The following is a 26,280-nucleotide window of genomic DNA, read 5'->3' as shown; positions in this document are numbered from 1 at the left end:
CAGACAGGCGCACTCGTCTCATGACACTGGGAGACTCCTCTCCTCATCCCTCTCCTCATCCCTCCTCATCCCTCTCCTCATCCCTCCCCTTCCCAGCCTCTGTCTGCTCATTTGCAATGCAAGTCTCACTTATCACACAGGCAGCTCTCAGGCTGGGGATGTGTGCCTCCTGTGCTGCAGAACACTCAGCCTGCTGGATGCTGCAAGGAGGAGGCTGTGTCTGATGCTGCCCCCTGCCCCTACTCTGCCTGCACAGCTGAAGAAGGGTGCAGCCCCTGGATCAGTGTCTGGATGGAGACCCAGCAAGGGCCTGGTGCTTCAGGTGAGTGACATGTCCTGTGGGGATGTATCTAAGACAGCTCCCTTCAATGTCCTGGGTGGGATGTATCTAAGACAGCTCCCTTCAATGTCCTGGGTGGGATGTATCTAAGGCAGCTCCCTTCAATGTCCTGGGTGGGATGTATCTAAGGCAGCTCCCTTCAATGTCCTGGGTGGGATGTATCTAAGGCAGCTCCCTTCAATGTCCTGGGTGGGATGTATCTAAGACAGCTCCCTTCAATGTCCTGTGGGGATGTATCTAAGGCAGCTCCCTTCAATGTCCTGGGTGGGATGTATCTAAGGCAGCTCCCTTCAATGTCCTGGGTGGGATGTATCTAAAGCAGTTCCCTTCAATGTCCTGTGGGGATGTATCTAAGGCAGCTCCCTTCACCCCCTTAGGGTGACACTCACTTTTTACAAGCTGCCTCTATGAGCAATAGCTAGGAGTACTTAGTTGCATTCAGCTGCAGACTCTTGTGGAAGGTCTGGGGGGGGGGAGAAGTCTATGGGAAGGGGATGAAAAGCTTTGCTGGAGACTTGCACACTTTGCAGATGAGGCACTACCGCATTGCACAGAGGATGCCCCTTCCAGGGGTGCCAGAATCACTGTGGACCACCCCCAGCCTCCGAGGACAAAAGTATAAATTACTTCATAGCCACTACATTCTACAAATCACATGACATAGCTAATATATATATATATATATGAAACATTGTATCTTTCACACCTTTTGCTGTTTAATACATTCAAATATTGTCATTTATATTAATTGATTGTTTTTATTTTTAGTGCCAGTTAATTCAGCTGATCACATAAACATTAAAAACAAACATAAATGTAAGGCTGGCCATACATTATACAATTTTCTGTACAATTTTCTTTAGATTTACCTTCAGCTATGTAGGGCCTGCCTGATTGGATGCAAATGAAAGTGTTGTTCAGTTTTGACCTTATATTATATGTTTTTTTGGTAAATCCAAAGGAAATTTGTGCAAGAAAAATTGAACATGTATGGCCAGCCTAAGTAAACATAAAGATAACAATAAACATAAACAACCATAATAATAATAATAATAATAATAATAATAATAATAATAATAAACATAACATAAATGTAAGTAAACATAAGAATAATACAAACATAAACAATCATAATAATAATAAAAATATAATAAAAACATAAACAAACATAATACTAAATATAAACCATCCACATAAATCTCTTCTCCTAAGATGGGGGTGGGGGGCAGTTACAGTTTAACACTCTCACTGCAGTCATACAAAGACGGGGTCCAATAATGGGTGGAAGCTCATTAAACTACCAGCAGGTTTTGGGTTGCCGGTGAATGGCGGTGAATGGCGGTGAATGCCGGCCTAGACAAGCCCCATACAAAGACAAGGAGGACATACAAACTCCATGACTCCTCATACATTGTAACCATCTGGGGAAACTGTTACAAGATCATCTGGGCATGCAGCAGTTTACTAATTAGGTAAAATGTAGGTTGGTGTCTGAAGGGTTACATAATTTAACACCTACAGTGTCCACATCCAGGTAACAACGTAACACTCCATTCACTATGAGCCCGGCCATTAGAAATAATTATCTGCACTTTGCAGGCCAGGGGGGGGGAGGGGGTGAACGCAGCAGAGTTCATGCATAGACCTCACACCAGGAACTGTGCGTTTTGCACATTCGAATTGACATGTTTTTAATTTTTTTAGCATTTTTTTGGCATGAGGGAAGACGGGTCACAGACTTGTTATTTGTTCACAGAGTTGCCTGTAAATGCACTGAGTTTCCACGTGTCATGTTTGCATTACAATAAAAATGCAGCTTGCTGTACTTTTTTTCGCTGCAATGGTGTCATGCTCATTAGCTAACATTGGTTCTTGGACTTTATCGGGGACATGAGTCCGGACCCTCCTGGGCTATCCTGCCAGGAAGCTATCACTGTATACAGTCAATAAATGGCTGAGTCCGCCCCCGCCTGGGCTATCCCGCCAGGAAGCTGTCACTGTACAGCCAATAAACGGCTGAGTCCGCCCCCGCCTGGGCTATCCCGCCAGGAAGCTGTCACTGTATACAGCCAATAAACGTCTGAGTCCGCCCCCGCCTGGGCTATCCCGCCAGGAAGCTGTCACTGTATACAGCCAATGAACGGCTGAGTCCGCCCCCGCCTGGGCTATCCCGCCAGGAAGCTGTCACTGTACAGCCAATAAACGGCTGAGTCCGCCCCCGCCTGGGCTATCCCGCCAGGAAGCTGTCACTGTACAGCCAATAAATGGCTGAGTCCGCCCCCGCCTGGGCTATCCCGCCAGGAAGCTGTCACTGTATACAGCCAATGAACGTCTGAGTCCGCCCCCGCCTGGGCTATCCCACCAGGAAGCTATCACTGTACACAGTCAATAAACGGCTGAGTCCGCCCCCACCTGGGCTATCCCGCCAGGAAGCTTTCACTGTACACAGCCAATAAACAGCTGAGGCATTCTCTGCATGTATACTCGCCCCTTGTACACACGCTGAGTTGGGGGCCTGGGAATGGCACGAACGCCTACGATTGGTAGTCTGCAGTGACGGATTCCCAGCGGGATAGCCCATGCGGGATCGGACTCCCTACTGTTTGGAAACGCACCCCGCTGCATCTGATATAAATGAGCTCTTAGAACAGGGGGTGACAAACTGGCGACCCCCCAGCTGTTGCAGAACTACAAGTCCCATCTTGCCTCTGCCTGTGGGAGTCGTGCTTGTAACCGTCAGCCTTGCAATGCCTCATGGGACTTGTAGTTTGGCAGCAGTTGGAGGGGCCGCCAGTTTGATGCCTGAGAAGCATTCTGCACACAGTTCTTGTCTCCGGTTCTCAGTGGAATTATCCCGCCAAGGATTGGGGAGTCCATGGCGGATCTGCTGCAGATTGGATGAATTTTTGGCCAGACTCTCAGAGACCACAATTCAGTCTGTAATCCTAGTCTGGGAGGGGGGAGGGGAGGGGGCCGCTCTGTTCCCCATTGACGGTACAAACGCCTGGCCGCGGAATGCTGAGCATTTCTTTATAATCGCAACAAAACAGCTGCGTAAGAATCCGATCTAGAATGTGATTTTGTGCTTTGATGGGGAGGAGCGTCGCCGCTGGCCGCCTGTCCTCGGGAGGGGGGAAAAGTCCCCAGGCGCTTACTTTAAGTTTTGCAAAGCCCCATATGCCGCGTCTCTAATCCCTGCAGCAAAAGCCGGTTCTCCATCCGCTGGGATTGGCGAGGAGGGCGGAGGAGGGGAGGAGGAGGGGGGGGGATGTTGCATAATCAGAGATGGTAATGAAGGCCCCCCCTTTTATTATGTGCGGTTTAATGAGGCTGATGTGCATGAGGAGTACATTTAAAGGGTCGGCACACCCATATCTCATCTCTCCGGGTTTGCTGGAGGCTGGGGGGGGGGGCGAGCGAGCGACCCCCCCCTGGTTTATGGAAGCCGCTATGAAATAAAAGCACGAGGCCTCCTCCAATGTGCATTGATAGCTGAATTCCTATCAACTAAATGCAGACAGAACCACTGGTAAGGCCCCTTTCTACGACTTGAAAGTCGTGCAATTTTCGATTTTGCCGCGATTCCAGGGGTGCGGATGGAGTACAGGAAATACAGCAGATTACGCATTTCGGGCTCGTAGCCTTGATCATAGCCGAAATGCGTAGACCGCTGCATTTCCTGTACTCCACCTGCAATAAAATTACAATATTCAGAAGGATGAGTTGGCAGCTTTTGAGTCCACGCCTCATGATGAGCTCATCACTCTGATCTCTCCTACTATCAGCATATTCCTTGTTAGCGCAGGAGCACTGCAGCTGATGGGCTCAGTGTGCTGCTTTCCCCTCTCCTAGTGTGAGCTTTGCTGTTCAGGAGATTGCAGGTGGCTGAAAGAAAGCCCTCTCCATGTGCATCTTACTTTTCAAGCTGCCTCTGCTTTCCCAGCTCAGGCAATCACAGAGTCTCACTTCTTCTGTTTCACTCTTTAAAAGCTGAACTCAGTGTAGGTAATACAGCTGCTATTTAGCACAGTTTTATATTCTTTTACATTTTTTTTTTTACATACAGCATAGGATAACGTCAGTCTCTCTGATATCAGCCTCCTATCATCGACAGGAGAGGGAGGAGCCAATCCTGATTGGGAAGATGCTGACAGGAGGAGAGATCAGAGTTTGCTGAGTTGTCGGTGTGCAGCTGCTCCTTTAGGCCTGGGTCACAGCGATGCGGTTTTTTTTTTTTAGTGCTTTTTGCAGAATTGCACTACAGTCCATGTATCATGGTTTCCTATGGGACACGTTCACATCTGTGCGTTTTTTCAGTCGCTGCATTTTTTGGAAAGGGTCAGGGACTTTTTTTAAAACGCAAAACTGTGCATTTTTGTTTCAATCGATTTCAACGGAGAAGCTGCAGAAAAGCGTGTGGTGTGGTTTTTTACAGAGATTTTTACCGTGTTTTGCGTCTTTTAATCTGGTCACAAAAAAAAAGCATAAAAAATGCAAAACACATTAAAAAAATCATGAAAAATGCGTAACAAATGCGTGCGCAAAAAAAAACGCAAAAAGCACCGCAGACTAGGGATCAAAAGCAAACTGCATACGTTTATAGTGAACTGAGCCTTATTGGCCAATCAGGATGAGCTCCGGCGTGTTCGCGCACTCCACGTGCAGAGCCCGCCAGGAAGTCGGCGCTGCGCTAATCACAGGCAGTGAGACATTTCCCGATCTCTGCAGCTGCACATCGGGACAATCAATGTCTCACTGCCTGTGATTAGCGCAGCGCCGACTTCCTGGCGGGCTCTGCACGTGGGCTGTGCGAACACGCCGGACCTCATCCTTATTGGCCAATCAGGAGGCCGTGGAGTTTAGGTGTTTTGGGGTCAAGTTCCAAGCCCAGCCAGAGGTGTCCCGCCAGGAAGATGTTGCTGCACAGAGCCAAAGGTAATTGGTGGAAGTATTCCCCGCCCACAGCCACACCTATACAATGGGCGTGTGTATGTGAACCTGGCGGGGGGGGGGGGCGGGGAATGCCTCGGCCACATACCATTGGACAGCTTCCTGGTGGGACGGCTCAGGTGGGTGCAGACCACGATCTGAACACATGTGGGCTCATCTCTGGTGGGGAGGTGACACCATTGTATCCAGTCACCTCAGTGGTGTCACCGTTCTGGCTGTGCAGTAATGTCGGGGTACCAATATGAACATAGTGATTGGACACAATGACCACCGAGGCTTTGCTTCTGATAATTGTCAGATTTCTGTACAAACATTCATATGAAGAATCTCGTCTGTACATTCCATCGCTAGAGACGAACGTTCTTCAAAAGTCCTTCACAATGTCGTTTGCTTCCAACATTGGAATTTGTAACGAATGGAATTCCCCGAATAAAAATGTTATTAGAATTTCATTCATTCAACAAATATTTTCCACGCTGCTCCTCGGACTTTTTCTTTGTGGGAAGAGTTGAAAACGATGATGGATTGCCTCCTCATTAACCATCAGACTACATTCATCCGCCTCTGGACGCAGCGACGCTCTGCACTATCATCGATTAGCTGCGGGCGGTCTGTGTGCCGCCAGGACTCGGTGTCAGTGGGAGGCTCTATTCGCACTCAGCGCCTCGGATGAGCGATTCCATGTGAACGGCCATTGATCTGCACAGAGTATAATGAGAATCACCTGCGAGAACCTGATGATTCCTGCCGGCGGCCGCCGCACCTCTCCTCCGCCCTGCAGCCATGTGACCGAAGCCTTATGCCGCGTACACACGGTCGGAATTTTCGAGCCAGCAAAAGACCGATGAGATTTTTTCATGCGACCGTATGTACGCTCCATCGGTCTTTTGCTGGTCGAATTCCAGCCAGCAAAAGATTGAGAGCACGACCGTGTGTATGCGAGGCGAACTTGAGCGGAATCCCCTCAGAAAAGCCGTCATATCTTTTTCTGACGAGAGGAATGTTATAAGAACTGCTTGAATCCCAACCAATCCAAGACCACCCTGCAAAAATGACAGTTGGAGCGTTAACCCGGGTGGCAGACGTTTGCCCCTTACCCAGATTATTTCTACTAAAAGTCTAAAGGTGTCCAAACTTTCAATGTATGAGATCTTCATTGTACCTGAGCTCCACAAACCAAAAACACCATTTCATTCATTTTTATTACTCAAAGCAACCTCCCCCATCTGTCCATGTCTCCGTCCATCCATCCATCCATCCACCAATGTCTCCATCCATCCATCCATCCATCCATCCATCCACCAATGTCTCCGTCCATCCATGTCTCCATCCATCCACCAATGTCTCCGTCCATCCATCCATCCATCCATCCATCCATCCATCCATCCATCCATCCATGTCTCCATCCATCCACCAATGTCTCCGTCCATCCATCCATCCATCCATCCATCCACCAATGTCTCCATCCATCCATGTCTCCATCCATCCATCCACCAATGTCTCCATCCATCCATTTCTCCATCCATCCATGTCTCCATCCATCCATCCATCCATCCATCCATCCATTCATCCATGTCTCCATCCATCCATCCATCCATTCATGTCTTCATCCATCCATGTCTCCATCCATCCATCCATGTCTCCATCCATCCATCCATGTCTTCATCCATCCATCCATCCATGTCTCCATCCATCCATTTCTCCATCCATCCATCCATTTCTCCATCCATCCATCCATCCATCCATCCATCCATGTCTCCATCCATCCATGTCTCCATCCATTTCTCTATCCATCCATCTATTTCTCCATCCATCCATCCATTCATGTCTTCATCCATCCATCCATCCATGTCTCCATCCATCCATCCATGTCTCCATCCATCCATGTCTCCATGTCTCCATCCATCCATGTCTCCATCCATCCATCCACGTCTCCATCCATCCATCCCTCCATGTCTCCATCCATCCATCCATCCATGTCTCCATCCCTCCATGTCTCCATCCATCCATCCATGTCTCCATCCATCCATGTCTCCATCCATCCATCCATCCATGTCTCCATCCCTCCATGTCTCCATCCACCCATGTCTCCATCCATCCATCATTGTCTCCATCCATCCATGTCTCCATCTATCCATCCATCCATCCATCCATCCATGCATCCATCCATCTATGTCTCCATCCATCCATCCATCCATGTCTTCATCCATCCATCCATGTCTCCATCCATCCATCCATGTCTCCATCCACCCATGTCTCCATCCATCCACCCATGTCTCCATCCATCCACCCATGTCTCCATCCACCCATGTCTCCATCCATCCACCCATGTCTCCATCCATCCATCCATGTCTCCATCCATCCATTCATCCATCCATCCATCCATCCATGTCTCCATCCATGTGTCTTGAGTAAGGGCAGATGACTCATGTAACATTTATTTCCAGGAATCCATCTGCCCTTAGTTCAGACATGCAGGCAGGTGGAGGTGTTTAGCGGAGACTCCTGGGATGTATGACATCATTTGCCTAGGCCAGAAACCAGGAAGTAAGTGAATAAATGTAAAAAGAAAAAGTATAAAACAAGTAAATGTAATATACTTTCCTACCTTCTTACTAATGACAGCAGCATAAGAGTTAAAGATCGTCAGCCCTCGTTCACATCGAATGCGGCTTTGAAATTGTGCAAATTCATCTGAAATCGCATGATTTCAAAGCCGCAACTTCAGTTGCGACTTTGAAGACATCAGTCCGGCTGCCTGCACAGATGTCTATGCAAGTCGCATCCCAGAATCGCCAAAAGTGGTGCAGAAACTACTTTTACAAATCGATCCGCCGGCGCCACTCTGATGTGAACAGCGCCATTGCCGATAATAGGGTGCGACTTGTGCGATTTGTGACCTGTCAAATCACATGACCTGTCGCTCCAATGTGAATGGGGGTTAAATGATGATGCAGAGGGTGAAGTTCCACTTTAAGGAATGATCTTAGCCGGGTGCAGACAGTATATAGAAGTATATAGAGGTGATGATTATTGTCTTTGTTTTGGACAATGTGGCGTTTTTTTGCTGATTTGAAGCCCAGTCCTGGAGATCAGGACCACGTTGCGGCTTTTTGCTGACATGTGAGTTGTGTAATGTTTACTGGCGTCAGTAATGTCCTGATTAGCAGCCGGGCCGCGTCTGAGGATGGCGGAGGTGTTACAGCGGTGACTCCCCGAGGTGCGGCACGCTGAGAGTCACATGGCATCGCATCCTAGCGACACTTCCCTCCTGGGAGATCACAATGGTGCCAGGGCCAGAGGCGGCATCATCTGGCGTCGCAGATCTCGGGAGACGGATTCGAAGTCGCAGTCTCTGTTCTATGAAAATAAATTCCATTTCCGATACAACGTGTCGGATCTCAGCGCCGGGAATATATATATATATATATGAAGTGTGTGGAGGGAATTATTTATTTTTTTCTTCTTTATCTTTTTCTGATATTTTTTTGCATTGGTTGTAAATACCTCCCCAAAGTAGGAAGTAAATCTCATCTCTGACAATAGTCATTAATCTTCAGGGACATCGAAATCCCAACCCTGTGAACAAGCAATTAGAGCCGCCCCCAAGGTACAGTGCCTTGAAAAAGTATTCATACCCCTTGAAATTCCCCACATGTTGTCATGTTACAACCAAGAACATAAATGTATTTTATTGGGATTTTATGTGATAGACCAACACAAAGTGTCACATAATTGTGAAGTGGAAGGAAAATGATAAATGATACAAATAAAATATGTGAAAAGTGGGGGGGGGGGCGTTTGTATTCAGCCCCCTTTACTCTGATACCCCTAACTAAAATCTAGGGGAACCAATTGCCTTCAGAAGTCACCTAATTAGTAAATAGAGTCCACCTGTGTGTCATTTAATCTCAGTATAAATACAGGTGTTCTGTGAAGCCCTCAGAGGTTTGTTAGAGAACCTTAGTGAACAAACAGCATCATGAAGGCCAAGGAACACACCAGACAGGTCAGGGATAAAGTCGTGGAGAAGTATAAAGCAGGGTTAGGTTATAAAAAAATCTCCCAAGCTTTGAACATCTCACGGAGCTCTGTTCAATCCATCATCGGAAAATGGAAAGAGTATGGCACAACTGCAAACCTACCAAGACATGGCTGTCCACCTAAACTGACCGGCCGGGCAAGGAGAGCATTCATCAGAGAAGAGCCAAGAGGTCCATGGTAACTCTGGAGGAGCTGCAGAGATCCACAGCTCAGGTGGGAGAATCTGTCCACAGGACAACTATTAGTCGTGTTCTCCACAAATCTGCCCTTTATGGAAGAGTGACAAGAAGAAAGACATTGGTGAAAGAAAGTCATAAGAAGTCCTGTTTGTAGTTTGTGAGAAGCCATGTGGAGGACACAGCAAACATGTGGAAGAAGGTGATCTGGTCAGAGGAGACCAAAATTCAACTTTATGGCCTAAAAGTAAAACACTATGTGTGGGGGAAACTAACACTGCACATCACCCTGAACACACCATCCCCACTGTGAAACATGGTGGTGGCAGCATCATGTTGTGGGCATGCTTTTCTTCAGCAGGGACAGGGAAGCTGGTCAGAGTTGATGGGAAGATGGATGGAGACAAATACAGGACAATCTTAGAAGAAAACCTGTTATGCCGCGTACACACGGTCGGACTTTTCATCTACAAAAGTCCAACGGACGCTGACGGACTAAAGCTGGCTGGTAATCCGATCGTGTGTGGGCTTCTCCGGACTTTCAGCAGACTTTTTCAGCCTCAAATCCGACGGACTTTAGATTTGAAACATGCTTCAAATCGTTACGTCGTAACTACGACGGACCCCGAAATCCGCTCGTCTGTGTGCTAGTCCGACGGACAAAAACCCACGCTAGGGCAGCTATTGGCTACTGGCTATGAACTTCCTTATTTTAGTCCGGTGTACGTCATCACGTACGAATCCGTCGGACTTTTGTGTGGTCGTGTGTAGGCAAGTCCGTTCGTTAGAAAGTCTGCTGCAAGTCCGCCGAAAGTCCGCCGGAAGTCCGCCGGAAGTCTGTCGGACAGGCTGTCGGACTTTTGTAGACGAAAAGTCCGACCGTGTGTACGCGGCATTAGAGTCTACAAAAGACTTGAGACCGGGGCGGAGGTTCACCTTCCAGCAGGACGACCCGAAACATCCAGCCAGAGCTACAATGGAATGGTTTAGATCAAAGCATATTCATGTGTTAGAATGGCCCAGTCACAGTCCAGACCTAAATCACATTGAGAATCTGTGACAAGACTTGGAAATTGCTGTTCACAGACGCTCTCCATCCAATCTGACAGAGCTTGAGATATTTTACAAAGAAGAATGGGCAGAAATGTCCTCTCTAGATGTGCAAAGCTGGTAGAGACATCCCCAAAAAGACTTGTAGAGAAAGGGGGTTCTACAAAGTATTGACTCCGGGGGGCGCCATACAAATGTCCCCCCACACACTTTTCACATATTTATTTGTATCATTTATCATTTTCCTTCCACTTCACAATTATGAGACACTTTGTGTTGGTCTATCACATAAAATCCCAATAAAATACATTTATGTTTTTGGTTGTAACAAAATGTGGGGAATGTCAAGGGGTATGAATACTTTTTCAAGGCACTGTAGGTACAGAATATAATATACAGATTCCACCACAGATCCCACAAATCCCACCACAGATCCCACCACAGATCCCCCCACAAATCCCACCACAGATCCCACCACAGATCCCACCACAGATCCCCCCACAGATCCCACCACAGAACCCACCACAGATCCCCCCACAGATCCCCCCACAGATCCCTGCTGCTTCAGGATGTGATGAGGAAGCCGCTCTTCTTGCTGGTCCCCACCTCTGTCTCTGGGATCACCATGCACAATGTAGGCTGCTGTTCTGCGTTCTATTTGATGATGTGGGAGCCCCATTCCCTGCACGGTCCCCTGGAGCCACCCTTACGAGCGGTGCCAGGAGAAGATCACCCAGTGCTCAGGGGCAAAGATGCCAAATTGTGACCCCTCCATGTGCGAGCTTATAAGGAGGAGGGGGAGAGAGAGCACAGCCCGAGCCTCCTCCCATCTCTGTCTTTCTCTCCTTGCCACTTCCAGCGCTGGGCTGACAGAAGTAGTGATGCCGCTGTCACTACTCCTGTCAGCCTTATAGTAGAAGGAATTTGTGGTGCCCCCCATCCCTATACTACATGCTGCGCCCAGGGCAGCCATCCCTTCTGCCCACCCCTTGTCCCGGCCCTGTTTACGAGCAAACTGTTGCCCTACAAAGCAGCCTGATAAGTTCTCCTGCAGGGTTTGATTGGCAGGTGGGTGGGCAGAGGGACCAGCAGAATATCAGTGCTGGCATGCATGCCTCGGGGTGATGGGACATAGATGGAGCTGCGAGCACCTGGTGACACTTATAGTGTGCACCCTGCTGACTGGAGGTTCAGGGAAGCAGTCCTGGGGCATTAGGAGGAAGTGGCTGCTGAGAAATGTAAAAGTGAGTGACTGAGGAGGCTGACATCTAGTGGCGGTTATGTGCCACTACGCTATGTGTTTTTTGGTGTCTTCCTCTGTCCTCCCCTCCTGTTTAGTGCTAGTTGGCTTATTCCTAACTACACCCTTCCCATTTCTTCCATGTCCCCTCAGTCAGTGTTAGTTATTCACAGAGGCCAGTGTAGTACCAGTATAGTACTGGTATAATACTAGTATAATACCAGTAAATACCAGTACAGTGCTAGTATATTACAGTATAGCTCCTGTATAGTGCAGTATAATACCAGTATAATACCAGCATAGTATCAGTATAATACCAGTATAGTACCAGTATAATACCAACATAGTACCAGTATAATACCAGTATAGTACCAGTATAATACCAACATAGTACCAGTATAGTACCAGTATAATACCAGCATAGTATCAGTATAATACCAGTATAGTACCAGTATAATACCAGTATAGTACCAGTATAATACCAGCATAGTACCAGTATAGTACCAGTATAATACCAACATAGTACCAGTATAGTACCAGTATAATACCAGCATAGTATCAGTATAATACCAGTATAGTACCAGTATAATACCAGCATAGTATCAGTATAATACCAGTATAGTACCAGTATAATACCAACATAGTACCAGTATAATACCAGTATAGTACCAGTATAATACCAACATAGTACCAGTATAGTACCAGTATAATACCAGCATAGTATCAGTATAATACCAGTATAGTACCAGTATAATACCAGTATAGTACCAGTATAATACCAGCATAGTACCAGTATAGTACCAGTATAGTACCAGTATAATACCAGTATAATACCAGCATAGTATCAGTATAATACCAGCATAGTATCAGTATAATACCAACATAGTACCAGTATAGTACCAGTATAATACCAGCATAGTACCAGTATAATACCAGTATAGTACCAGTATAATACCAGCATAGTAACAGTATAGTACCAGTATAATACCAGTATAATACCAGCATAGTATCAGTATAATACCAGTATAGTATCAGTATAATACCAACATAGTACCAGTATAATACCAGTATAGTACCAGTATAATACCAACATAGTACCAGTATAATACCAGCATAGTATCAGTATAATACCAGTATAGTACCAGTATAATACCAGTATAGTACCAGTATAATACCAACATAGTACCAGTATAGTACCAGTATAATACCAGTATAGTACCAGTATAATACCAGCATAGTATCAGTATAATACCAGTATAGTACCAGTATAATACCAGTATAGTACCAGTATAATACCAGCATAGTATCAGTATAATACCAGTATAGTACCAGTATAATACCAGTATAGTACCAGTATAATACCAACATAGTATCAGTATAATACCAGTATAGTACCAGTATAATACCAGTATAGTACCAGTATAATACCAGCATAGTATCAGTATAATACCAGTATAGTACCAGTATAATACCAGCATAGTACCAGTATAATACCAGTATAATACCAACATAGTACCAGTATAGTACCAGTATAATACCAGCATAGTATCAGTATAATACCAGTATAGTACCAGTATAATACCAGTATAATACCAGTATAGTACCAGTATAATACCAGTATAGTACCAGTATAGTACCAGTATAATACCAGTATAGTACCAGTATAGTACCAGTATAATACCAGTATAGTACCAGTATAATACCAGTATAATACCAGTATAGTACCAGTATAATACCAGTATAGTACCAGTATAATACCAGTATAATACCAGTATAATACCAGTGTAATACCAGTGTAATACCAGTATAGTACCAGTATAATACCAGTATAGTACCAGTATAATACCAGTATAATACCAGTATAATACCAACATACTACCAGTATAATACCAGCATAGTACCAGTATAATACCAGTATAGTACCAGTATAATACCAACATAGTACCAGTATAGTACCAGTATAATACCAGCATAGTATCAGTATAATACCAGTATAATACCAGTATAGTGCCAGTATAGTGCCAGTATAATACCAGTATAGTACCAGTATAGTACCAGTATAGTACCAGTATAATACCAGTATAGTACCAGTATAGTACCAGTATAATACCAGTATAGTACCAGTATAGTACCAGTATAATACCAGTATAGTACCAGTATAATACCAGTATAATACCAGTGTAATACCAGTATAATACCAGTATAATACCAGTATAGTACCAGTATAGTACCAGTATAATACCAGTGTAATACCAGTATAATACCAGTATAATACCAGTATAGTACCAGTATAGTACCAGTATAATACCAGTATAGTACCAGTTTACTCCAATTCCAGTACACTGATCACAGCTTCTTTAAAACTCGGTTCTATTCGATCGCTCTACCCAATGTACGCCGTATTTTCTGACGCACTGGAGACAATCACTCTTTGTTCTTCATTATTAAAGGTTTTTTTTTTTTTCTAATTTTGGCTGCTGAGAATTCCAGTCCCGCATGCGCCTTCCACAATCCTTTTATCAAAGACATCCCAGAAGCCAGCAAGAGAACTCTTCAATAAAACGCCTCATTCACATTCTGAATAGAAGATCGTTTCCTCCTGTAGTCACCATGCAGAGTCCGGATTTATTGACCAGCGACAATGGCGGTGACACCCTGATCTCCCCAAAATGTGCAAGTCAGCGACAGACCATTCAATTTATAATCTTGTGTGTGAGACATCTCATATCCCCTCCCCCCACCCACACAGCGCAATACAAGATCAGGCTGTGCATAAACAGTAGTAGCAGAAGTCAGAGCACTAATAATATATATAATAAACAGAATTTAAATGGTAACTCCAGTTTCATGGGAAAGAATAGCCAATAAAAAACAATAAACCATATACAATCGCTACACAAGTCAGATTGTAACTGAATGTTACTAAACATTTCCTTTCCTTTTCAATCTGCAGCCGCTGTAATTTTCTGCAAAATACAATATGGCCACCTGGAGGCGCTCTGTACACAGAGGATATACAGAACCCCGCCCCCCCCCGAAATGTCATTTCCTGTTTGTGTGATTGGCTGACTGATTTTCCCAGAAGTCTGCACTAAGATACAAGTCAGATTTTGGACATCCCCTGCAACACAAATGTCATTTTTGGTGAGATATTCCCAAAGGTAAATCACATCTAAAGGGATGCAGACCCTGCCACTTTCCTCATTAGAGCCCTGCATGTGCAGCAGCTGATTAACAATTATAAAGTCACTCTCATTCACATTCACTCTACACATGGACACAGAGAAACAAACAGCTATTTCTTCAGAGTAACAGAAAGTTGCAATCTGCAACAAAATTTGTTACAATCCCTGCAATGTACAGAGATCACCCAGAGGGGGAGGGGTTTATTCCCTGCAATGTACAGAGATCACCCAGAGGGGGGAGGGGTTTATTCCCTGTAATGTACAGAGATCACCCAGAGGGGGAGGAGTTTATTCCCTGTAATGTACAGAGATCACCCAGAGGGGGAGGAGTTTATTCCCTGTAATGTACAGAGATCACCCAGAGGGGGAGGAGTTTATTCCCTGTAATGTACAGAGATCACCCAGAGGGGGGAGGGGTTTATTCCCTGCAGTGTACAGAGATCACCCAGAGGGGGGAGGGGTTTATTCCCTGTAATGTACAGAGATCACCCAGAGGGGGAGGGGTTTATTCCCTGTAATGTACAGAGATCACCCAGAGGGGGAGGGGTTTATTCCCTGCAATGTACAGAGATCACCCAGAGGGGGGAGGGGTTTATTCCCTGCAATGTACAGAGATCACCCAGAGGGGGGAGGGGTTTATACTCTGCAATGTACAGAGATCACCCAGAGGGGGAGGGGTTTATTCCCTGCAATGTACAGAGATCACCCAGAGGGGGGAGGGGTTTATTCCCTGCAATGTACAGAGATCACCCAGAGGGGGAGGGGTTTATTCCCTGTAATGTACAGAGATCACCCAGAGGGGGAGGGGTTTATTCCCTGTAATGTACAGAGATCACCCAGAGGGGGAGGGGTTTATTCCCTGTAATGTACAGAGATCACCCAGAGGGGGAGGGGTTTATTCCCTGCAATGTACAGAGATCACCCAGAGGGGGGAGGGGTTTATTCCCTGCAATGTACAGAGATCACCCAGAGGGGGGAGGGGTTTATACTCTGCAATGTACAGAGATCACCCAGAGGGGGAGGGGTTTATTCCCTGCAATGTACAGAGATCACCCAGAGGGGGGAGGGGTTTATTCCCTGTAATGTACAGAGATCACCCAGAGGGGGGAGGGGTTTATTCCCTGCAATGTACAGAGATCACCCAGAGGGGGGAGGGGTTTATACTCTGCAATGTACAGAGATCACCCAGAGGGGGAGGGGTTTATTCCCTGCAATGTACAGAGATCACCCAGAGGGGGGAGGGGTTTATTCCCTGTAATGTACAGAGATCACCCAGAGGGGGGAGGGGTTTATTCCCCGCAATGTACAGAGATCACCCAGAGGGGGAGGGGTTTATTCCCTGTAATGTACAGAGATCACCCAGAGGGGGGAGGGGTTTATTCTCCGCAATGTACAGAGATCACCCAGAGTGGGGGGGTTACTCTTTAGCTACAGACTTAGGCCGGCCATAGATAGATTTTTTTTTCTTTTTCAGGCAGTAGACTGTACGAAAAAAGGGGGGTTCTCCCATCCTCCCCAGTGTGCTATTGTATTCTGACAGAGGGACTCCTCTGCTGTCAATATACACGGATCATCGGCTGTAGCCCGTTGATCAAGAAAAATGTTCCAACACCTACCTGAATTTTAGCCGAATTTCTATCTGTCTATGGGCAGCATAAAGCAGACCTTCACTCTCTTCCGCTACTTCCCTGCACCCCTCTTTTCATCCTCTTTTGGTATTGCACTGTGTTTGGTTTTTTTTTTGGTTGTTTTTTAACCTTTTTTTTAGGCAAAAATGTCTGGCCCCGCCTCCCCATGAACGTCAGTCGTTTTAGGTGAATGACCTGCACACTGCCCCCTGTGCCTCCCGGGGTATGCACGTGACATATCCCAGGAGGCATAGCATTCCATTCGTTAAACAAGGAGGGGGCGGGCCTACTGGGGCGTCATCGGGAGGCCCGCCCACTGACCCAGGATGAGGCAGCGGTCCTCTTGATGACGTCAAAGTGAACATGGCGGCACGGGAGACAGCTGTGGCCTGGCATGAGTGGATCTCAGTGTGGGAACACTGGATCCGCTGGATGGATGGGTGAAATGTGCAGATACCACCTTAAAGTGGAGTTCCACCCAAAAGTTGTAAATTCCGCTCATTTGTCTCCCCCCCTCCGGTGCTACATTTGGCACCTTTCGGGGGGGGGGGAGCGGATACTTGTCTTTAACAGATATCCTGTGCCCACTTCCGGGAATCCAGGTCGTGGCGCATTACATCAGCAGCTCGGCCCCTTCCTACGCCGCCGGGCCAGTAGGAGAGCGCAGCGGCGCCTCGCGCATGCGCAGTAGGGACCCAGCATGAAGCCGTAATGCTGCACTTTCTCCTACCCGCAATGGAGGCAGCAGCACCCGACAGCTGATGGAAACATCAGCTGTGGTGCCGACATCGCTGGACTCCAGGACAGGTAAGTGTCCGATTATTAAAAGCCAGCAGCTGCAGTATGTATAGCTGGTGGCTTTTAATTTATTTTGCAGGGGTGGATAGACCTCCTCTTTAAAGTAAGGTGGGGTAAAATTAAAAAAAAAATGTGGGGGGGGGGGTAAAAAAAGGGGGGGCGGGTTTTTGCTCTACTTGACCTGAAGCTGACCTTTTCATATAACCCAGCTCTCAAAATCTATTCATATTCCATAAATCCTGCCATGACAACATTACAGTCATACCAACCATCTACCCGAATGTATAAGAAACTAACAGTCCTATATTACCAGGTGCAGGAGATAACATCTCCTAAGATGAATAGACATGACATCAATATCATGTTTGATATCTATGAAATCATGACATCCTGCGATGGCAGAATTTCAGAAAAATATTAATATTTTATATTTCTGCTGTGGTTCTTTGGTTCTTTGCTTTCCAGACACTGTTATATAGAAGACCCAATGTGCTGGACCATTGGGGCCAAACTGGACATGTGACCCTCCTAATCTATTCTCGTGGCCATCATAGCCCGCTGTAGTGGTCAGGACACAAGCAAGGTCTGCTGACACTGTGAGGTCCTATTTAAGTTCATTGCTGTTCTCCAGGGAAATTTCCACTTTATCACCACCAGAACAGTCCAACCCAATATACCATTTCCCTTTTACTCCTTTACCAGTGAAATTTTGGCATTATCAACCAATTAGAGTGTTCATTCTCACCACCTAGGCAATGATAAAAATAGGTAGCGTTTCCTGGAATTATTGCCCCATTTATGACCACCCTTAGACTATTCTCCGGGAGAAGAACACAAAGATGAGTGTGTGCTATAAAAAGAAAGCCTATTACATGACATGGAAATCAACCTCTTTCATGTCTAATATGATTGTCTACAGAAAGTTAATTGCTTTCCATTTGCGCTTTGGCTCTTTGTTAGTAAAAAAACTACTTATGATAGTCAATTACATTTGCCGAAATTGCCTCGTGGGGGTTCCAGTTACAGTACACATGCATGTTACATAAGCTGTTATGCGTGCCCGAGAACGTGCTTGTAAGACGTGGAAGAAAACAGCAGGGAGCCACTTGTAGCTTAAAGGGTTTTAATGTAAAGGATGGAAGCTGTTGGGTGGTTAGAAAACGGTTTCAAGTGTAGAGCTTTAGAGAACATGTTCTATGGTGGCTACAGACCTTAAAGGGCATTTGTCCAATTCGGTAATCTACAGCTGGATTGGGGAATGTTTTGTAGACCCCTCCATGGTTTTATGTATGTAGAAATATAATTTAGTGGCCTGGTTATGCACGCATGGCTGACCTCCATCTAATATTTGTAGGCAGCTTTACTCCTTGGGTAAGGATGGGCTTCTTTCTTTTTTACACTCCATGTTCCAGAGGCAAAGTTCATTTGGTAACTCCGGGAACTGAATAGACATCACGGGTTACAGCTTTCTGTATCTTTATTATCACTGCTCACTTCACTGTATTGACTAAACACAAATGGTAAATTGTATTTATATAAATACTGTACAGGATGGGTTCTTAAAGGCAGATATGTGCCCCCCAATATTTGGCCTGTGTTCCCTTTAAAGGGGTACTGAGAGATTCTAGCAAAAACCAAGGTGAGGGGTTTCAGGGTAATCTGATAGTTGATCTGCACTTTCCCCACGATTAATAAGTCCTGGATTTTTGGGTGGGAAGAACCTCCAGCTATGGGCACTGTGGTCCTTAAAGGGTTGACCCATCTACAACAGAGGGCTGTAAAGGGCAGGAAGCAGCCATCAGGTGTCCGTGAGGTATGGTGTGGAACATGGTATAGTTGTGAGAGGACTGTTGCTTGGCTGAGACCCTGTTGAGCTCTTGCCACCTTTCTGGACCCCTGGGGCAGGCGGGGACTTTAAACCCTGTTTTAGGACTAGTTTATACTGGCGGTGAGCTGAAGTTTTGTTTTCGTACACCAGAAATTTCTAAACTGTTTTGTTGTTGAAGAAAGCTAATATGTTTGCCTTTAGAAAAATAAGGATTGTTCCCCTAGGTACATGAGATGGCGAATTGCATTTTGTTTTCATAGCTGCAAGAATTACTATTGCCAGGTCTTGGAAGTCTTCAATAGTCCCATTTGACTTGGTTAAGGCTAAATGATCCTGGATAGTAATTAATGACAGACTTTCAGCTATCTTGAACAGTAAAATGACAAAACTTGGGACCCATGGATCAAATGTCTCACAGGGGAACACCTAGCGCCCTTTTGGCTTTTCAACATCTTTGGTAGCTTGGTGTGGTTGCTCAGTCACTTTTTCCTTTTCTCTTTTGCTCCTCTTTTGTCGTTTTGTTCCTTTTCTCATCTGGAGATAAATGTTTTTGTTTACATTGATATTTATAGGGCCTTCTGGCCAGTAATCTGCACGAGATGACACACTCCAAATTTCGTATAACCAATCTGTTCTTTGTATTGTGTTGTAGAGGTACTTAAAGTGTTTGTTAACCCACAGGGTCAACTTTACATTATCCTCTTTGTTGATTCATGTAATGTCCCTGTGTGACTGTGCTTTATTAAAAATGCAGCTATATACCTTGTTTACTGATCGCAGATCGGCGATCACGTGACATGCCACCTCTCTCCTCTCTCAGCCCGACAGATGCAGCGGGCGGGGCCGAGGATCCCCCACTGATGTCATTCAGGAGGGGAGGAGGAGAGAGGCGGCCCCGCCCGCTGTAGCTGTTATGCGAGAGAAGAGAGAGGCGGCATGTCACGTGATCGCCGACCTGCTCTCAGTAAACCGGGTATATAGCTGCATTTTTAATAAAGCACAGTCACATATATACCTTTTTTGTATCTGTCCACTCTGTTTTGTTATTGAAAACTTTAATAAACTAAGATTGAGCACACACATAAGTCACTGATGGTGAGGGTGGATTTAGATATTCATATTCAAGCTGTCCTTTTTCAGTGCAGAATTTATTCTATTTTTTATTTTTTGAAAAGATTTTATTAGCGTAAAATATAATTAACATACAAAATGTCAAATAAGTAAATAACATGCATGGAAACAGTATACATTTCACATACAACCAGCCAAAGAGGCCAGCACTACCAGCCATAGAAGATTCTTATCCTGGTCCCATATCCGAGGTCTGTTATCTAATAAATCTGTTATATATATATATATATATATATATATATATATATATATATATATATATATTTATATATATATATATTGTAATAGTGAGAGTCCCGGTCCCTATGAAAATGGAGCAAAAATGGACACAGAGTCTGCATGTCGGTGGACTTCAGAGCTACAGAGTGCAGATTTGAAAAGGAGAGGACTTCTCTGGCAGCTTTCTCTGGATCTTGCTATTTCTGGATGGGACTCTGTAGTTTGGAGACCACTAAGAGTTTTGGGTGGGACGGATCTCCAACCCTGTGTCCGGGTGTTGTGGACAGCCAGCAGGGTGTGTGCCCAGGTGCATATAAGGAGGGGTTGGTGAGAGCAGTAGAGGGGAGGAAGGTGGAGTGTTAGCAGTTTGCTGCTGCTGTATGAAGACAGATCTGTGTCTGGAGAGTGGTCTGCCCTGTGGGAGACTGCAGCCCCTTGTAAGGGGGGATTCTTTGCCCAGGGACTGGGAAAGGCTGTCCAGCCTTGAGAGTCGGAAGACTAAGGAAGCCAGTGAGTCCAGGGGGCTGGAAAGAATTGATAAGTCTGTTGGGAGCAAGCAGAGGAACTGCTGACAAGAGAGAGCCAGGTGGCTCGGTATTTATGAGGTTAAACTGGATGGACTTTTGTTTTGTTTTGTTTTTCCCTTTAATAAATGTGGGCTACCAGGCCCTTAACTATAAATGTCTGTCTGATGTGGACTCACTGCACAAAAATGCATCTATCACAATATATATATATATATATTTTTAAATTAAGAACCAGGAAGACAGTTTACCCCAGCCATTGACAACAATAGGATATCATCAAAATACCCCATCCCCTCCCGCAAGGACCTCCAAACCCCGTGGAGACCAAGGAGCTCACTAACCTCCCCCTTGCATAACTCAACTATAGACATAAAACTATGGCCGATTGCAGATGGGGTATGATGCTCCGGAATCCCATCCTTTATATCATAGTGTGGTATCTTTTATCCATAAACTTCGGTTAGGGCCTAGCAATAAAAAACACAAAGACAATTATCAATTATGAGCTTCCCCTCACCTCTTAACCAATCAGTGATCCACATCTTCCTCCAGAGTATCTTTCGAGTCTACCCACGAAACCACACCTTCCTAAACTTCTTGGGGGAACCCCCGGGCCTCATACATCATACGATATAAAAGAATGTCAACATTTACTACCTTCAACCAGATCCCTAACGTCACTTGTTCCCGTATATATATCCACCTCTTTTCAATGAGCTTCCGTACTCCAAAATAGAAGATCCTAAGGAATAATTTGGTGTACACATCTAACTCCTCTTGGTCAAAAATTCCCAAGAGGCAACGCAAGGGGGAGCATATATTAGGAAGGTCAAATCTGTCAGCTATAAATTAAGTCACGGTAGACCATAGAGGCCTTATCTTGGTACACTCCCACACCATGTGAAGAAAAGTTCCTTCCGCCCCCAGATATTTGTGACACGTAGAGTGTCTCTTACGCATACGAAATAATCTTTTAAGATTTTATTCTGATTGGTTGGGACTTAATAGACGGTTCTTATAACTTACTCCTTACCATAGAAGGTTATTGGACTATGTTAGAGGTGTCACAGCACCTGATTTGGTGTTTGACTTCTCTCTGGACATATCTTCCATCACTGGTCAGGTTGCTCCTTCTTGTCTCTTTGTGGTTTATCCAGTAATGTATGATTTGTATCCATATTGTATTTTTCCTGTTTTTCTGTCCATTGCAGCCTGTGCAGAGCGGAGCAGAGAAGCACAGCGCTCGGCTGTTTCTCCCCCTAGCACCCCTGCAGAGGTGACTGTACAGGAACCCCAACATTCGCCGGTTGTAGAAGAAGAATCGGGAATCCTGGCACCAAATTCCGGCCTTCTGCAGGTCACAGAAAGAAGACGTAAGTATTCCGTGCCGGATTTCTGGTACCTTCAGTGCGGGGCTGTTTTTAGATCAGGGACCCCCCACCAGTTGCACAGCATAAAGAAGAAAGTCTTTGTCCAATCTGCAATCTTGCTCTTGGAGGAAACTAATGCTGGCAAAATCATAGGGAGGGCAAAGAAACGTCTCACTGGCCTCCATGGTGTTCCCCGCTGACTTGGCCAGACCAGTAAGTCACGACTCCAGTGCTGCTCCCTCACTGGTGAGGTTCATGGACTCAAGTGGATGGCAGGAGTTTGTGGGATCTGTCTTTACATGTGGTCAGAATATTGGCTCGGTTTACATTTCTGCAATCTGATTTTGATCTGACTTTCAGTGCGATTATGTAGTGCAACTTTGAAATGGATTGCATATTATATGGAACCAAAATTGCGCTGGAATTGCACCAAAGTAGTATAGGAACCTTTTCTAAAATTGTATATCTTACCATTCAAACACTCTAAAGCCTGATTTACACCTTTGGCAATTTTAGTGCTTTTTGCATTTTGCAGATTTGTACTACAGAACGTGTTCCATAGGAAACCATGTTATATGGACTGTAGGTGCAAATTTGCAAAATGCAAAGAGCACTAAAAATGCCAAAGGTGTGAATCAGGCCTAATAGAGGAAAATGCAACCAGATTACTTCCTGGCTCCTTGGTGGCCTCCACCTTCCTGTTCTTCTCACCTTCCCATTGGAACAAAAATAGAAAAATGTGTAATTTTGTCGGTGCAAATGACACTATAACCAGCACTGAGCGCCCCTCTGGTGTGTGGTGACGCTGATGTAATGAATAATGTTACGGTCAATAAGTTTTTATTGTTTTAACACGTTTTAAACATAAAAGAACAAGAACTAGATCAGACCCCAAACAAAGGGTGTACTGATCTGATAGAAATGAAATGTGTGAACATCAATATAGTGCATTCCATTACATACATAAAGATGACTTGAAAGGATGTCCATGACAAGATGAGGCCAACATAGTGCTGACATTTGAGTGGCTGCCCACACCACCGGCTTGGACGCCCCAATGGGACCCTGCTGCATCCAAAAACCGAGGGGGCAGAAGTATCTATATACAGCGTCAGAACCTGAGTTAGGAGCACTTTCAGGTGTCTTGGCTATCTGTAATATACATACCGGTAGCCAAGAGTATTTATTAACACATGGAATGGCTATCAAAAAGTAGGGATAGGGGAGAAGAAAAAGAAGAAAAATGATAGTAAAGGGGGGGGGAACCCCAAGGAGGGTAGTGAATGTTTAGAAGAGAAAGAGACAAAGTGGGGGGGGGGGGGGGGGGGGCACGGGCAGGTCAGTTACAGATAGGTAAAAAAGAATTAGGGGAGCTTCAATCTCTCAAGAAGTACTTACTGATGAGAGTCTGTTCTTCAATTTGTCTTAAGTAGAGTAATGCTTGCAGATACTCCAGATGAATGAAAACTTTGCTTCTTTTTCTGTAGATTTAGCCTGCATCTCCTCCATCAACATAATGTCATTCATCTCGGCCACCCACTCAATGAGGGATGGGGGGGAGGTAGTTTTCCAATGTCTGGGAATTAATTGTCTCCCCGCACTGAGGAAAAATTTGAGGAGGCTATGTTTTTTGGGATTTAATGGTCCCGGACAGTATGGAAAGAAGTGCTATAGCAGGGGTGGGCGTGAGTGGTTTGTCATATATTTCAGTATAGATTTGAAAAATTTGTGTCCAAATTGGCCGGATCACATCACATTCCCACCAGATATGATTGTACGTACCCGTTGCAGAGTTACATCTCCAGCAGATATCGGTGGCTGAAGGGGAACATGTTCCTGAGAGTGGTTGGGACCCGATACCACCTTGACACCAGTTTATACCCGTATTTATCGGCGTATAACACGCACTTTTTTCCCCTTAAAATCAGGGGAAAGTCACAGGTGCGTGTTATACGCCGAACCCCTGCGATCCCGAGCTGTCAAAATATCAAAATTGCCGACCGCGATTTGAAAAATGGCGCCGCCAGCGCCGAAATACACAGAGCCGGTCCTCGGCTCTTTCCGGCGGTTCTCGTTTACTTTCGGTTTCACTCGTAGTCCCGAGCGGAGCTAGCCGAACCTACTCGGATAGCTCCGCTCGGGACTACGAGTGGAGCCGAAAGTGAACGAGACCCGCCGGAAAGAGCCGAGGACCGGCTCTGTGTATTTCGGCGCCGGCGGCGCCATTTTCAAATCGCGGTCGGTGATTTTGAAGCCCAGCAAGCAGGGACAGGGGATCGAAGGCTGCACTGGGGGCAAGGCTGCACTGGGGAAGGCTGCACTGGGGCAAGGCTGCACTGGGGAAGGCTGCACTGACAAGGCTGCACTGGGGAAGGCTGCACTGGGGAAGGCTGCACTGGGGAAGGCTGCACTGAGAAGGCTGCACTGACATGGCTGCACTGACATGGCTGCACTGACATGGCTGCACTGAGAAGGGCTGCACTGAGAAGGCTGCACTGACATGGCTGCACTGGGGAAGGCTGCACTGACAAGGCTGCACTGACATGGCTGCACTGGGCAAGGCTGCACTGAGAAGGCTGCAATGATGGGCATTTAAATGTAAGTTTTTTTCCCTTCAACTTCCCTCCTAAAAGTTTTTTTTCCTTAAAATTCCCTCCTAAATAGGGGTGCGTGTTATACGCCGTGCGTGTTATACGCCGATAAATACGGTAATTTTTTTCCTGAGTATAACTCGAGATGGATGATTTATGGGTAAAGAGAAAAGTCCTACCCCATTCTCTGTCCTTCCCGAGCTCCTCCGACCATGCAGTGGTGTATTTAGGAAGAGTGTCATAGGTGCGGTCTAGGATCAACTTATAGATCAGTGATAGGGGTATGACGTGGGGTTTTCTGTGGAGTACTTAACTGCTCAAACCCAATCAAAGGTCTGTGGATTAGATTGGAGTCATGAAGTTTCTTGCAATAGGAGGTCAAGTGTAGACGGGTAAGCCATGTAACCCTAGAGGAAACAGTGCTGTGGTGAGTCACAAAGGTACCACTCTCAGCATCAACAAATTGTTGTGCTGTGGGCCAGGGATCTCTAGTGTAGCTGTCCAAAGTGTGTGCAAATCTACCTTCCAGGAGGGCCGGGTTGTCGAATAGGGGTGTGAGGGGGCTCGGTTCGGTGGACAATGAGCATGTCTCCCTTCTTCGGTACCAAACCGCCAGGGCATCTCTGGTAAGAGGGGATTAATGAAAAATGTAAAAGTGTTCTTCTTATTTTGTGTGTATGGGTGGTGTGGAGTGACGAGTCCTTTGTTGGCACCTTTGCAGAGCCTCTGAGCAGCGTCTCCTCTCTTGAAGTGCACTTTGATCTCCTGGACCTGACAGAACTCACAGATATGTCCGACCAGGAAGTGTTCGGCGACTCCGATGATGAAAACCCGCACAACGAGCCACCGCCACCAGGTATGACGTCCATCCAGACCAGTGATTCTCAACCAGGGTTCCTCCAGAGGTTGCTAGGGGTTCCTTCAGCATTGGGCCGATTCTGCCTCTCGGATAAGTTCCCACCGACACCATTGATCTTTTTAGCTGTCTGTAAGGAGGTAATTCTTCCCAATGGCCACAAGTGTAAGGGCCATTCTTCCCATTGACCATCACACTAATGTATCATGAGTTGTCGATTTCTAATTTTTAGCAGGGGTTCCCTGAGACTGGAGAACTATTTCAAGGGTTCCTCTGTGTTGAAAAGGTTGAGAAAGGCTGATCCAGACTATTGTCTGAAGCCAGAGAAATGTAGCCTAGACATAGGA

General features: G+C 45.8%; 1 protein-coding gene across 1 annotated transcript; it reads left to right on the top strand.

Moving 5' to 3' along the window:
• On the top strand, nucleotides 1-25,933 carry DBNDD1 (dysbindin domain containing 1; the record flags this gene model as incomplete). Its single annotated transcript, XM_073603924.1, is given in 3 exon segments — nucleotides 1-322; nucleotides 22,328-22,489; nucleotides 25,799-25,933. Coding segments are annotated over 3 exon segments (328 nt in total), but the record flags the coding sequence as incomplete, so codon positions are not given.
• Between the last annotated feature and the right edge of the window lie 347 nt (nucleotides 25,934-26,280).

The sequence above is a fragment of the Aquarana catesbeiana genome, linkage group LG11 (assembly GCF_042186555.1).
Source record: "Aquarana catesbeiana isolate 2022-GZ linkage group LG11, ASM4218655v1, whole genome shotgun sequence".
Lineage (NCBI taxonomy): Eukaryota > Metazoa > Chordata > Amphibia > Anura > Ranidae > Aquarana > Aquarana catesbeiana.
Note: the sequence above shows the minus strand (reverse complement) of the source record. Positions and strands in the feature narration are given on the sequence as shown.